Genomic DNA, 15,576 nt, shown 5'->3' on the forward strand with positions numbered 1-15,576 from the left:
AGTTAATTAGATGATTCCTGGACCAAACGGTATGACCATCCAGGTCAACAGTGGTTTGAAAACCATGATTTTACCTCAAGACTAGGCCACAAGTACATTCTACCATTGAATAGACCTGCTTAAGATTGTGACTCATTTGACCTCTTATTTGCATGCAAAACCAAGGGTCTATTTAATTTGCAGTTGTAATCAGAATCAGAACTGGAATCGAAATCCCTTGAAATCAAAATCAGAATGGTCTATTCCATTAGTCTGTTTGGTTCAAATAAGAATTGAAATCAGAATTGAAATAAGCTATAATGGGATTTTATTCCCAATGAAGGATGGAAAAGCCATTTCAGCAAGAATGGAAATGGGATTCCGATTCTACCTAACCAAACAGTTGGAATCAGAGACCCAATGGGCCCTAGGAATGAAGACAGTTATGGTAAAAATGGCCAAAAATGAAGCAATATAGGTAATTTCTTATTTGATGGTGTTTTTTCCTTTTCCTTTTTCTCCTTATTTGTTATTGTTTCAAAGTTACCCTTTTCACTAATTATGGTTCGGAGGTAGGTGCATTGCTACTCTCAGAGTAATAGCTCTTTATCTGTCTCTTGTTTGTGTTTGCATCGATGTGTTCAACCCTGAGACCTGACTTTGAAGGATTCTCTTGAGTTAGATTAATTTGGATGAACTTTTTTGCTATATGAAAACCATATAAGTTCGTTGTATAGCCTTTAAAACAGTCATCTCTCATTGTCTTTTATTTCATCTTTATTGGTCCACGTAACCTAAAGTGCAATTTGTCATTCACTAAACAATTAAATAACCGAATAAACTTTTCTTGTTAGAGGGAAGATCATTTCCTTTTTCTTTTTTTCTTTCTTTTTTTTTTTTGTTTTTTCATTTGGGAGAAATTAAAAGAGATTACTTTGTTGAAATCAACAGAAATCTCTGAGTCATAAATGTCATAATTTTCTCTCAAGTTAACTAGATCTTCACATAATCCATCCTCATTTAAAATCTGAATGGTATTCATTAATCCATCTTTGGATGATCTCCACTTCTTGTCTCCTTTGCTCTACAAGCCAATCTGGATCTTCTTTTGTAGCAGATCGGAAATCCACATGGTGAGCTCCTGCAGCAGAAAAAAAAAAAGAAAAAGAAAAGTCCACAGCTACACTAGGATGATATTTAAAGAAAACCTCCATATATATCACTGATAAGCCAAGAACATAAAAAATAAGAGAAGGAAGTTCATTGTATCTCTATGACTAACCTTTCTCAGTGGCCAGTGCTATGATGCTCGCTGATATATTTTTCAACACACTGAACATTTTCAAATAAATAACAATTAAGTTAATATTACCATACAAGATAAGCAAAGGAGCTATACATACAGGTCTTCAGCCTAACCCAAATTTAAGTTGGATTAAGTTTAGGAAGAATGGACTAAATAAAGGATCCAAACAATAATAAGAGACAAGATTAATAGGGGTGTCAATTGGACTGGATTTGGTCCAATCCGATCCAGTTCAATGTGAGTACATTATAAATGGATCAGGTCCAATCCAATCCAATGAATGTTTTGGACCAATTTGGATTGGTCTAATTTAATGTCTGGACCATTTAATCTGTTCAAATTCATTTTGATTTAGATTGGTTTCAACCCAAACCCGGTCCATTAACACATATATTCCTATCTTATATCAATGGACCAGATATTGGCTTAATCCAACCCAATCCAATATAAATTTGTTACGGACGGACCAGATCCAATCCAATCTAATAAATATTTTGGACCAGACTGGTCCAATCCTATATGTCTTGTTGGTCTGTCTAATCCGTCCAAATTGATTTTGGACTGGACGGGGTCCAATCCAAAACCGATCTATTGACACTCTTAACTAGATAGAAATAAGGCTCAAAGTATTGATACGTATCGGTGCATTTCTTATTTTTTTTTTTTATCAATTATCGGTGCATATTATATAATACATATTGGTTTTTGAACTATCTGATATATACTACGAACTAATTAGGATATTTGGCCACTTTTGAACACTAATGCCCTTCTTAGAGAGGACACTAGGAGTATTGCCCCTTTGTACCTTAGAGGGCACTCCATGACAGTTCCATTCTTTTCAAGGAAGAAGAAAACAAAAAGGCTAAGAGCTTCACATTTCATTTCTGAAAAAGATCTTCCCTGAAATCTGAAAATGGGCAAATTATTGGGTTGGGCCAGAAGTTTTTATAGAATCAAATGGCTATTTTGATTGGAAAATCAGGGTATTAGAGCATAAATTTTTTGGTAACCTAAGATACTGACTCACCTCCCTCTGCTCCAGGGATCTTGCATTCCATTAGAAAATATTATATTACTTCCAAATCTCTTAAGAACTTGCTCAATCCTCTGCATGGACATTGAAAATAAGTATAAATAACTAAAATGGTTTAACCCATGATTGAGCTACTGTGAACTCCATAAAACGGAACCAAGAAAGAAAAAAGAAAATAGCATACATTGCCTCCAAATTCTGTTGTAATCCAGTGGGGTCTAGGCAGAACTCCATACTTCCTCATGCATTGCTCACTGAACGCTTTGTAGTCAAAAGTAGATGGAGGGAACATGCTATCTTTAGAGCAAGTCATAGGCATAACCATCTCCGTGCATGCCTAATGATCAGAAATTGATTTCTTTTAAAATAAATACGATCTCATACATGTTCCTTAACCATGGCATATTCACTACTTGTAAAGATGTTTTAAAACCCAGCCTAGAACCAGAACCGATTTGGCCATCACTTTCTGTGTCTGGTCTGAATGAATGGCCCATTGCAATTTTAAAAAATAAAAGATAAAAAATTAATAAAAATAAAAAAAAAAATTGTCAAAAACATTGTCTAGGTCAACTGTTCAACCAGCCAGATCAGCGGGTCGCTGATCAAGTCAATGGTTGTTGGCAAATTTCTGGTTCAGAGGTGAAACAGAATAGATTGCCTAGATGGTTTTTGGGCCAAACGGTGTGACCATCAAGGCCAATAATGGTTCAAAAACCAGGACTTGTAGTGTGAGAAATTATTTAAGGGCTGTAATTTAATACTGGATATGACATTAAACAGAACAGAATGGCAAAACAGGGTTCTATGATTGAAACAACGCTTGATGATGATGATGATGATGATGAGTCAATACTTGCATCCACATTCACATTACAAAATTGTCCTGATAATCTGGGGGCAACGGTATAAAGAAACATAACTAGGATTCTTACTTGCCAATCCCAACCATGGAGCCCATGAGCATCAGTTGCATTTTCTATTTTGAAGCATTTTTCCGTACGAGAATAATTGTAGTACAAGCTTGCCACTGCAACAACCCTGCTAAGCTTGGTGGCCCCGGGAGGGAACCCATCAATGATCTTGCACATCTTCAACACCCCACAAAAATAAAAGGTAAGCAGATGAAAGCAATTCCAGTTCTATAATAAATTTCAAATTTGGATATATTTCTGAAGTAAATATGTATGAAGAAGTAGTCATACCTCTCTTACAGGGTAAGCAGGCAATGGCATCATAAAATTGGCTTCTGTTGGGTAGTTCACCATGGCTGTATAAACAAAAGCTGTCCATAACCAGTTCCGTGCCGAATACATTGAATGAAGATTCCTAAAACAAATATAAGAAATAATGTTGAAGTGATCTCTCAACTCAGGGATTTATACAAACAGGTTGTTATATATTTGATGGTATGGAACTTAGGATGTTAAAAGGCCATAAAGTTACCGAAGGTTGGTTCAAGTTATCTGGAGAGGGGCTCAACTGAATATCAACAGTGACGGCTCTCTACTCAAACCCATATTCTCTCACTTGTCAGCCCAGAATTTTATCATTACATCAAGTATTAATTAACCCAATATTTCGTTAATTCTGAAAAGTTAACTATATTATAACAAAATATACGCCACATAACTTGATTCATGATTTTTAAAACCAGACTGAATCGGACGGTCGGACCAGAAAAATTGGGAATCGGTTCCCTTTTCCCAAAAAACCGGATTTTCCCCCAAAAAACCGTTGATTTTGATCAGCGAACCACTGAACTGGGTGATTAATCGTTCAAACCGTTTTGATTATTTTTTTATTTTTTTGTCAGAATGGGCTGAGCACTCAATTCGAACGGACAGTTCGAACCGATAACCGAATCCCTAACCAGTTCGGTTTTAAAAACCATGAGTTGATTAATTGCTGATTAATTCCTATTCTAGAGTTGGTACGTAGATGCAGATCACCATGCCAATCAAATTTCATTCATCAATTCGATGAGTTAGATATTTTATGGGCTATGCTGAAAAGTTATAATGTACAACTTACCATGGTAATTAGCTCTGCTTTCAACTTAACGTTGATCCGGACGTTGAACCGTTTGCACCATTCGGTAATGATTCTAAATCCAATTTGGCTAAAACCAAGGATTTGATCAAAATCTGTTGACTTAGTCAAAAGTCATTCAATTTGAGCAGTTGAGACGTTGACCATTTAACCTGATTACTAAGTCACAAGTTGCACACTCAATATATGCGTAAACTTTCAGTGGTTATAACTTTGCATTTAGATGTTCAAATGAGGTGATTCTTTTTTTTTTATTTTGGATAATTTTTTTTTTAAATCTATGCATCCCAAGAAACCATAGGTGCCATGCCCAGCTATTTTTGCCAAAAAGTCTTTTTGCCTCAAATTATAATTTTTAGTAGTTTTTATAAATAAAAAATTAAATGTATAAATTAAATATAAAATAATGCATACATTATATATAAAATATAATTATATAATTATATATTATTTATTGATAAAATATGTTTATATATATACCCAGAGGCAAAAACAATTTGGCCTCTGGGTTGATTTTTAAAACATTGGTAATTAGTGAGCCATGGCCCATTTTGTAGGGCATGAAAAATTTTTAACAGCCCTGGGTATATGACCCATATGGCCCAACCCATATATGTGTTAGGGGAGTAAATGGGTCAAATGATGTATTTTGCATTTAGGCCAAAGAGCAGATGGTTCCATAACTAGACAGATGTAAATTGGCTCGGTTTTTTAAGGCTGTAAGAATACAAATACAAATATGTTGACTGAAAAACATTGTATTTTGTATTATTTTGTATGCATTTAACTCTTTGTATTCTTTCCAAAGGCTCAGACAAATTCGTGGGATAGATGGTTCGGATTAGTCTTGGTATGGGATTAAGTGTTTCCACAGTAGTGTGGATAGAAAGAGTTGCAGAGTGACAGAGGGAGCCACGACTGTTTGAGATTAAGACAAAAACAATGTGAAGATAAACTAAGAAAATAAATAAAGAAAGAAAGAAAATAAAGAAAAGAATGATGTCGAACATGGGTGATGTATGGGTGTTATTGGGGCAGAGAAAAAGATCAATGGTCCTGATATAAATGATTAACAGTTTATGTAGTTTATCCAAAATGTAGTCAGACTCCGTAGTCAGTGGTCACACGAATTAGGTGAGTGAGTTGTTTTCTGTTTGGTGATTATTGGTGAAAGGAGATACCTGTAAGGCTGTAACAGTGATTACTGGAGATTTGTACTACCTCCCCGTGTACCAAGTTTTGACTCCCTTTCCAATACACATCTGCTCTATTCTGAGTTTTCCCTTGAGTGGTTTTAGCTGTCCAGAGTCTATTTCTCTGGTTTAAGTTAGTCAGAAGAACTAATTTATAAACAGTATTTGCCCTACAAGTCCCCCACCCTCTATTCATGCCCAACATCCTCTGTGAAGGAGAGAGAGAGAGAGAGAGAGAGAGAGAGAGAGAGAGGAACAATCTTCTAAGTTGATGGAGGCATGGAGTCAACCATGGAGAGGGAGTGGTTACAACTCACAGATGGGTCTGAACTATCACATGCTGCCTACTAGTACAATTTTATAAGGCTTACAAGTTCCAGGGTGCAGTACCCAGATGTATATTTTGAGTTGTTTATTACTTTATTATTATTAATTCATTGATTGATGAGCTCGAAGTCTTACTCGCAACTCCTGAAAGTTCTGCTGAGCTCCGCCAGTCCCTTCTGCTCAGACACTGCTTGCAGCTCAGCCCAACTTCCCTTTATCACCTCGTAACAATTCTGGCTTGCGTCCTGCTTCAGATACCCATTAATAGTGTAATGAAAAAGCAAGGAAAGACAAGGAAAAGGATGAGAAAGCATACCCGTTAAAGTAGTAATAATGAAAAAGTAAATCGGGAAAAGCACCTTTGTAGAAGCTAAAATAAGAATAAAAAAAGCAGCACAAGAAATTCTGCTAAGTATACACCACTCTCCATTGATGACAGACCTTGAAGTCCTGAGTTACAGCATCGTAGAAGCTTGTCCATGGAGTAATGTCATCAAACTGCAGAATGGGGGCTGAAGATGCCAAAGCTCCAAGGGCTACATGTGGGTATTTCAGTCTAAACCAAGCAGCCAGCACTGAGAGAGAGAGGGAGAAAGTCAAAATTACATAGAAAGCAAAGCAACAGCAACACAATCTAAATAGAAAATAACAATAGTGGGCCACTGAGAAATTCATTGTAGCTGAACTTGGAACTTGGTAGAGCATTAACAGCTGATCACTAATGGCAATCATAAAGGAACTGATGTTGCGATAACAAGACTGAGAATTGAGAAAGCCTCATTTTCTATAGACCACACAACATGGAAAAACTAAAACAAAAATTACAAAATGGAATTATTCATTCTAAATTCTGATTCCTGTCATATTGATTCCTCAAAAAGTTAGAAAAAAGGAAGCTACAAAAGAGGTATTGACTATTGGGGATTCTTTCAACTTACTTCCTCCATAAGACCCACCAAACACCACAACAGGGGAAGCTTCAGAAGATAAGTTCTTCTTCAGACTTTGAATGAGAACTGCAAAATCTGCTAGTGCTTGCTGTGAGTTCAGATACCCCAATGTCTTCGCTGACTTGTATGAGTCCTTACCAAATGGCAAAGATTCTCCATAAAATCGATGCTGAAATGGGAGACAGAGTAAACAATCTTAACATCCATTGAAACTTCAAACAGAGTGATGCTAAAAAGGAGAACCCATTAAGATATTGTGATATAAAACAGTACCTCAATGAAGACGAGCAGAGCTCGGAACTTGGGAGCAATGTCGAGCATGAAACCAGTGTTTTCCGCAAACCATTCGATGTTGCCTTCGTTACCTGTGTAGACGAAGATGGGAGCTCCATGCTCCCAGTAATGGTCGTTGATGAGGTACTTCTGGTAAAATATTTTGGAGCTCTGGGGCTGAAAGGTGAAGTGGTCTAGGAGCTGAGGGAAGAATTGGGTCTTGTATGGGATGCTCAGTTTTGGATCCTTGGCTTGCTTAATCAAAGATTGATGAGTGGCTCTTGGAAAGAATATTTGGGTTGACTCTATCGTTTTAGTTGCAAAAATGAAGAGAAGCAGAAAGAGAAGAGCTGGAGATTGAGCCATCCCTTTCCTTCTCTCTGTTGTGCTTCGGCTTAGCTACTTACAGTTTATCCCTTGAGCACATATTGTGCAGTTAAACAGAACTGCACAGCTTTGTACCTTTTTCAAACGGAACAGTCTCACAGCTATATCCTGAACTGTTAAACTTGAGAGCAAACAATTTTAGTTAAATGCAACCCTTCAAAATGAATCGACCCACCAACAGAAGATGGCAAACAATGATGAAAGTGAATTAAAGGCAACATGATCAGTAAAAAACTATAGAAATTTATGGTGAAAACTGAATAAAACATTGATCCTGCTATTCCCGTGAATTGTTGATAAGATATTTGTTTAATGATTGTATATTGACCCGAGAGAGAGAGAGAGAGAAAGAGAGAGAGAGAGAGAGAGAGAGAGAGAGAGAGAGAGAAGTGAGAGAGAGAGAGAGAGGAGAATGTGCAGAAGCTGCCAACACGAGGTTGGGCTGACGGGCGGTCACGTCCTTATCTACCAGAGTTCACAGTGGACAAGGAGAGCTACCTCTGAGGGAAAAGAGCCACAGACGAGATTCCCTGCTTTTCCTTTTTTTTTTCTTTCTTTCATGGAGCCGCGACGAAACCCTCAGGCCCCGAGCCTCTGGCAGGGATCAGGGTGTGTCCCCCCTGGCCGGCTGGCCCCAAGCCTCACTCTGACTTTATGAGTGTAAAAGCAACCAGGGTAGGCCGAACCAAATCCCAAGTGTAGCACAAGTTGGACATGGGCCCAAATAGTCAGGCCTGACCTAGCTTGAGTTGGGCTTGGGTCGAGGCCTTGCACAGCTCAAACCCGGACCATTTAAATTTAACCCAGATTGCCATACCCTGTTTTGTTGAATCGTGGTTAGGCTTTAAGAAAGAATGAAAGATCATTTATGATTGGTATGGTCATGTGGTGTTTTATTTGAAAGCCACAGCCCTGTGGAAGCTACATCAGAACAGTCCCACCTTCCCCCTCTCAAAGAATAAATTTGGATAGAAAAAAGGCTTCAATTGAATCTTCTTTTCAACTTATGGCTTTGAGCTTCTACTTTAAAAGCCAGAAATCTTTCTGGCTCCTGTGACTGTTGCTTATAAGACAATAGAAGACATCCTGTAAGACGGTAGTGTGGCTGTGGCTTGTGAACTCCTGGAAGTTGAGCGAGAATAAATAGATTAGAGTTTGGAGAACCTGTAAGGTCGTGTTTGATATCATTGCTATTTCTACTGAAAACGTTTTGAGTTGATCAATACAAATTGGCGGGAGAAACATATTGCCACATCATATGTGAGAGATACTTAAGCTAGAATGATTAGGCTTCACCCCAAGAGTAAGAAACACCAATTTAAGTTAACCCACAACCAATTCAGTTAAGGAATTAAGGTTATGCTTGGTTTGAAGGAAAATGTAGGGAAAGGAATGAAAAGGTAAGATACAAACCTCATATTGGTTTCTCCGTCTTTCCCTTCCTTTCCTTACTTTTCCTTCAAACCAAACAATGCAACACTAGGCTATGTTTAGTTTAAAGGTAAAGGTAGGGAAAGGAAGGAAAATGTAACATAGACATTTTTTAACACCAGCCCGTGCATCACACATATCTCGTCTACTTTTTAATTACCGTAAGCCTAAAAGATCTCTTCAATGCCACCCATCTCTAACAGGTTCAATGCATACCAGCCTATTTTGGCCACTTGGAGGGATATGATGACCATCCATCAGATAGGGGAACCATTAAATTGCCCACATGTTAAACCCCACAGTTCATAGGAGTCTGGGTCACCTACCAATCAAATAAGTTCCAGCACCCTACCAACATGATCTGATACCACACATCTCATATATGGAGGGTTCCAGTCTCATGGTGAGATATACAGTATTGAATACTGTTGGTAGGGTGTTGGCAGGAGATCCTATATCAGTTATGTCCCACTTGAAGACTCCCATTCAGCTCAGTAGTATACATACTGCAGCCACCCCTACATCAACTTTTTTTTTTCATTGGGGTCGCATGTGACCACAGTAGTAGCAGATTTTTTTATCAATATACAAGGTTTATTTTGGGCTGGACATGGGCTAACTACCTTGAGCTTTGCCACATATTGGACTATCAAAGTTGGGCTTAGCCGCTTAGGATAGCCCTACTCCGACTCAGTCCGGAGTCCGGACAAGTTGCACGACTCTCTGAATGTAGTAAGCCCATTCAAAAGAACATCTCCACGTGATAAGATGGTTTTCACCTTTTTTACTGGTATCAAGTGGGGCAGCAAATTTAAGTCTTGTGTTAGAAAAGTTCTGAAGCCATTAGTGAATAAGTCCTTGCATCCTTATTGAGACAACTAGGTTTTTCACTTAAAAATTAATCACTTATTTTCATTGTACCTAATTTAGACCCAACATTTTAAAAATCAGATGGGATTCGGATACGGAATCGTTTTGTCCATCGATCGGTTCCCTTGTTAAATGGTTTGACCATTCAGTTCGAATGGATGGTCAGTTTTGATTTAAGAAAATAATAATTAAAATAAAGTCATAAAATGTTGTTTAGATCAATGGGTCAATTGTTCAATCGCCCAGGTCAGCGATAAATCAATGGTTTTTAGCCTAGGAGTGGTATTTTAGGGTGAAACGAAAGTGATTTGCCTAACCGATTCTCAAGTCACCTAGTTCAATCATCCAGTCCGGAGCCAGGCACACGTGAGGTCCCCTGCTGAGAGTCTGTAGTTTTGCGGGTTTGATTCTACACCTATTTTCATGGGGTGATGAATTGCCATCTCAGCAATGAGTTCAAATCTCCTAAAAGCAAAATCTTTGCAAATACTTTGATAGTATGTCATCGTTGTCTTTCTTTTTTTTTTTTATCAATGCGATAGTATGTCATCTAATTGCATATCAGAAATATTTTCCAATACATGTATGTTAATTTCATGAAAAGATGATCCCGATGTGCAATTGGGTGTTTGTGTTCTCACAATGTTTGCATAATCAGAAAACTGTCTCTTCAATTAGATTTATTCATGGGCTAAGCTCGAGCTTGAATTTTGCCAAAATTTAAATAAACCCGCCCCATAAACAGGTCTATCTTCAATTATTGGGTCATTGGGCATATTAAAACCTTTCCATATCACTCACTATATGTAATACTAACCATCCAGAATAAAGACACTGACTGATTTGATTGTTTCTCATATGAATGAGAGAGAGTGTGTCTGCGTTACAGCCTAAACACATGAAGTCCAAACAAGCAAAGAAAATACAAGAGGAAGAAGCCAACTTCCTGACAAATGAATGATAGATATCATAGATTTACTTTTCTTTTCCTATATGAATGATGGATTTAATATAAGTTTATAAATCCCACAACCCAATTCTGAAGTATGAAAACAAAAAAAGTTCCAACCCATTGACAGCCCTAGAGTGAGGAGATATAAAGGATTCATGAACCTACTCAAAAACCGGGTTTTAATCTACTATCCATGAGTTGTTCTTACATCTTTATCCACAATATATTACAGCTGCGCAAGGGGAATATCTATGTTGTCATTCATGAAAGATGTTCCCAATACATGGTGGTAGTGCTCTATGGGTAGGGATGTAGAAACAACTTGTGAGTAACAAAGCCCAGAGTGTCAAAAACCTTTGGCAATTTGTTCTAACTCCTAAATGATTATCCTAATTAGGTCTAATCTCTATTATTCATCTTTGACTTCAGCCCATTATAGGGAATTTCACTAGCCCACAATGAAAAATATTATTTTTGAGGATGTGATATTCCTCATAATCATTATAGTGTTACGACTCATGAACCAGTATAGGCTCTAGAAAGAGGTTTTATATGCATATTAACTAATAAATAAATGCTATTTTTTTTGTGATTTGTGCCATGCATCATTAATAACTTCCACTTTACCCCATTTTCCCCAAAGTGCTAGTTGTGGGATTCAATTTCATGTGAATACTAGAACAAACCAGCTAATACATCAATGAGTCAGCTCTCGATAGGCTCTAGAAAGAGGTTTTATATGCATATTAACTAATAAACAAATGCTATTTTTTTTGTGTTTTGTGCCATGCATCATTAATAACTTCCCCTTTACCCCATTTTCCCCAAAGTGATAGTTGTGGGATTCAATTTCATGTGAATACTAGAACAAACCAGCTAATACATCAATGAGTCAGTTCTCGATTGGTTAACTAATAAAAAAGTGCTCGATGATTATAGAATATTAGCCTTAATCCACTCCACCTCAGAATTCATTTATTAATTCTCTAAGGCTGTGTTTGTTTGGAAATAAAAGGTAAGGAAAGGAAGAGATAGGCAGGGAAAGAACATGTTTTCCTACCTTGTCTACTTTGTCTTTCAAATCTTCCCCCCCGCCCCTTACACCGACCCAAACTGTACAACTGCATTATGAATTCTAAGGTGGACTGAACTCAAAGTATCCCCAAAATATTTAAAAAAATAAGTCATAAAACATCATTCAAAACAATAGTTTTCTATAGTGCTTAATAAAAAGTGAAATGAATGATGATAAATAATTAATATATATTAAAATAGACAAAAAGGCCAAGGGAAAAGAAAAAAAATGATCCTCCTCATAGATAGCGCTATTTAATTTTAGAATTATGATGGTATCCTATTTTACTATTCAGCAGTGGATTTTTTGTAGTTAGTTGTGCTGGAACATCAAGATGAATTTCCCCTCTGAAGTTCAGGCTGAAGCTGTAAGTTGAAACAAGTATTGTTGTTGGCTCAAAGGCTTGGAATTTGTCATTTTGTTTTGGAATCAGATTTTAAGGAGCTGATCGGCTTCCCTAGATTTTTTTTTTTCTTATCGTCTCACTAATTTGGATCTGGCTATGAAGAAGCCGTCATTTGCAGCAGATTATCATTTTGTGTTTATGAGAAGATCTTGCAACCATGCAGCAAATAAGATTGCTAAGAGAGGGCTGTGTAAGAATGGGGAGTGTCTTGGGAATCCCCTTTTCATGAGCAGATGGAGAAATTCAGATGGATATTTTAAACTCTAAACATGTTTCTAGTTCACAGGGGGACCCTTGAGTTTTATGTTTTCTTGTTGTTGCTGTCCTTATTTGGAGTCCATATTTGTTTTCTCTTTTGTTTTAATAAAAAAATGCAAACATCCCAAACCCACCCAAGTTCTGTTGGGTTTAAGCTTAAGTGGGGTTCAGGTTGACAAACTTAGGCCTTGACATAGGTTTGGGTTTGGGTACAAGGTCCATGTCTAAGGTTGGGCTTGCGATAATCCCTTAACCTAACACGATCCATCTGATTCATATTCCTACTTCATTAGAGAGAGTTAAGAGGGATTTAGAAGGGGGAAAAGGGGGATTTAATGGTGGTGGAAAGAGGTTACATAGATTGATTAATGCAGTTTGCTTTCTTCCTTCAACCAGTAAATATGCACATGTGTTGTACATGACAATTTTAGATAATAATAATAATAATAATAATTTCAGTATCCGTATGTAAACCCATTAAAAAGAAAAGTAATCAAAGCATGATACGTTAGTGGATTTAAATTTTGTATTTCATTTTCATTGTTAATAAAAAATACTTGTTAATTATCATATTTATTTTTGTTTAATATTATACATATATAATATTAGAGACATGCACAATTTTTTTTGACAAAATTTTGTGTATTCCTACATTTTTATATTTCTCTCTATTTTTTGTGTGTTTGACAAAATTTTGTATTTATCTATCTTTATTTTTATTAGGTTTGACCTATTTGACTTGAAAGAAAAGCAATCACGTTTTTGGACAAGTTTAAATTTTCTATTTCATTTCCTTAATTAATTCTAAAAATATTTCTTGTTTACCACACTTATCTTTGTTTACTATGATAAATTTATAACATTTTAGATACGTCAAAAATTTCTATAACTTTTATGTATTTTTGTAATTTTTTGTATTTCTATCTATTTTTAATTTTATTATTTAATTATGACATCATTAGTTGACCCATTTACCCAAACGACTTGGCCGTTATAGCGCAAGTCAGGTAGGTTGGGCTGAGTTTAAACTCAACCTTATGCAGCCTAAGCCTGAAGTCCAAAGTCAGGTTTGATCCATCCACCCTTGACCCAACCCACAATGAGATTTGATGCACTTGGGTTGGGCTTGGACTTGGGTTTGTCAATTAAAGTCACAACAAAATTTGACATGAATGTATTTGTATGCATCCATGTATGCAAATACGTGTTTATATATGCATGTATGTATATAGTCAAGCTTGGCTTGAGCTACCTAAGGGCTAGGCTTCAATCCAACCCAAAAATAGAAAAACTCAAACAATTGGGCTAGGCCCTACTTGAAGATTGAAAATGCAGTTAGGTTGTCTAAAATTGTTAGCTGGGTCATTTTGGGCTTGAGTTGATCTTTCCCAAGTTGCACTTCTATGGGCCATTGACCATCAATTAGGTGCAAAAAAACATTTTCCCCAAGTTGCACCCCTATGGGCATTGACCATCAATTAGAGATGTGCCTATAATTTTTATATATTTTTTATAATTCTATTTATTTTTTAAATTTTTATTATTTAACTATGAGACCATTAGTTGACCCACTGGAAGTGGGTGGTTGAACTACTTGCCACCCAAATGAAAGAGGAGTTTAATTTTCATGTTGGTTTTGAATACATAAGTTTTTGTTATTAAAATTAATCGATATAGATTAATTAGTGGAGAATTTTGATGAAAAACAAAAAAAAAATCAAATAAAGGATCTAAAGAGAGTTAAGACTTAATGAGAGGGAATTCAATGAAGTGAAAAGTAATAGTGTTTTAAATTACATTTGTTGCCCTCACTTTAGAGATAAACCAAAACCATAGAGCAGAATGCTACCATTTTGGTCATTTTGTTTTAATCATCATTCCTAAACTAATTATGTTTTGTTTGTTATTCGTTTTTCCAAAAAAAATAATAATAATAGAGTCAATGATTTTTAAGCAAATGGAATAATTGAGGGGTGAGGGAATTAGTGGATTGAGCCAATGACATGATTAATGAAAAGTTAATCGCCGATAGACGTCACTAAATGCTAATATAATTTAATTAAATACTCATTTAATATGTCATTAAATGTTATTTAACTGAAATAATTTATTAAAAATCACAAACCAAATGTAACATGTTTGAACCCAAGTCATTTGCTTATAACAATAATTAACCATTATGTCAACCTTAACTACTTATAGAACAATATGTTTTTTTATACTTAAAGTAATCTTTCTTGCCTTGGTGGATGTTTCCCAACAAATGCTATAAATTTGAGTATTAATATTTATATAATAATAACATGAATCCAAGTTATATTTATCTATTAAAAATTAAGGTATATATTAACTTGTGTACATAATAAATATTATCTAATTGTATATACAATAAATATTAACTAATAAATGATTTCAAAAAATATTAACTAATAAATATTAGTATATATATACACACACATTTTAGTTCTTCTATTATTTTTCAATGGTCCCGATACTTTATATAAATCATTAAAGAATGGTTTTTATGTTTAAATAAATTAGTTATACTCACATAAAACTCATTTTTATTATTGTTCATATTTTTAAGGATTTTTTTTTATTTTCTAGTGTATCCATGCATATCTTGATTTTTCATCCGTATTTATACATTTCCAAAGCATATTTCCATATATCTCTTTAAACTATCTTTCCAATACACCTTGTATTTCCGATACTTTGAACCTTGTAACTAACTAAATTACCTTTATTAGCCATTTCTAATGTGAGGCATATCCACTCATCAAGTCCATCCCATTACAAGAGGGATTGTAGGCCTATGTCTTCTACACCAAGAGCCATTTCGATGGCGATTTCAGCAATTGTGTTCATCTCCCCATTTGGCTTCAAACCCCATTCTTCCATCGAAGTGAATTGCTTCAAACCCCATTCTCCCATTTGGGAAGAGTATATATTTATTTTTTTAATATGTGAATATATTTATGCATAAAGTATGTCAAACATATTTGTATATGCACTCTTCCCAAACGACATCTTAGCAAAACGATAGAAAAGAAGGAAGTAATACTAATTGACAATCCGAGC

General features: G+C 35.8%; 1 protein-coding gene across 3 annotated transcripts; it reads right to left on the reverse strand.

Annotated features, from left to right (window-relative positions):
- Window positions 1–913: 913 nt before the first annotated feature.
- On the reverse strand, window positions 914–8,143 carry LOC148843248 (alpha/beta-Hydrolases superfamily protein). Of its 3 annotated transcripts, none has more exons than XM_088958013.1 (11): window positions 8,002–8,143; window positions 7,117–7,616; window positions 6,832–7,012; window positions 6,335–6,468; window positions 6,029–6,138; window positions 3,527–3,650; window positions 3,257–3,412; window positions 2,506–2,658; window positions 2,316–2,395; window positions 1,262–1,311; window positions 914–1,120 (listed from the first exon to the last, which is right to left on the reverse strand). In XM_088958013.1, exons 2-11 carry the CDS (start codon window positions 7,480–7,482, stop codon window positions 996–998), a joined length of 1,479 nt encoding a protein of 492 aa, XP_088814139.1. In that variant the 5' UTR covers window positions 7,483–7,616; window positions 8,002–8,143; the 3' UTR covers window positions 914–995. The 3 variants fall into 3 exon arrangements, with proteins under 3 accessions (XP_088814139.1, XP_088814138.1, XP_088814137.1); XM_088958012.1 differs by having other exon boundaries at window positions 7,117–7,624; XM_088958011.1 differs by lacking the exon at window positions 8,002–8,143 and having other exon boundaries at window positions 7,117–7,982.
- Window positions 8,144–15,576: the final 7,433 nt, after the last annotated feature.

This window comes from Nelumbo lutea, chromosome 8 (assembly GCF_056320005.1).
Source record: "Nelumbo lutea isolate HS-2025 chromosome 8, American lotus-T2T, whole genome shotgun sequence".
Lineage (NCBI taxonomy): Eukaryota > Viridiplantae > Streptophyta > Magnoliopsida > Proteales > Nelumbonaceae > Nelumbo > Nelumbo lutea.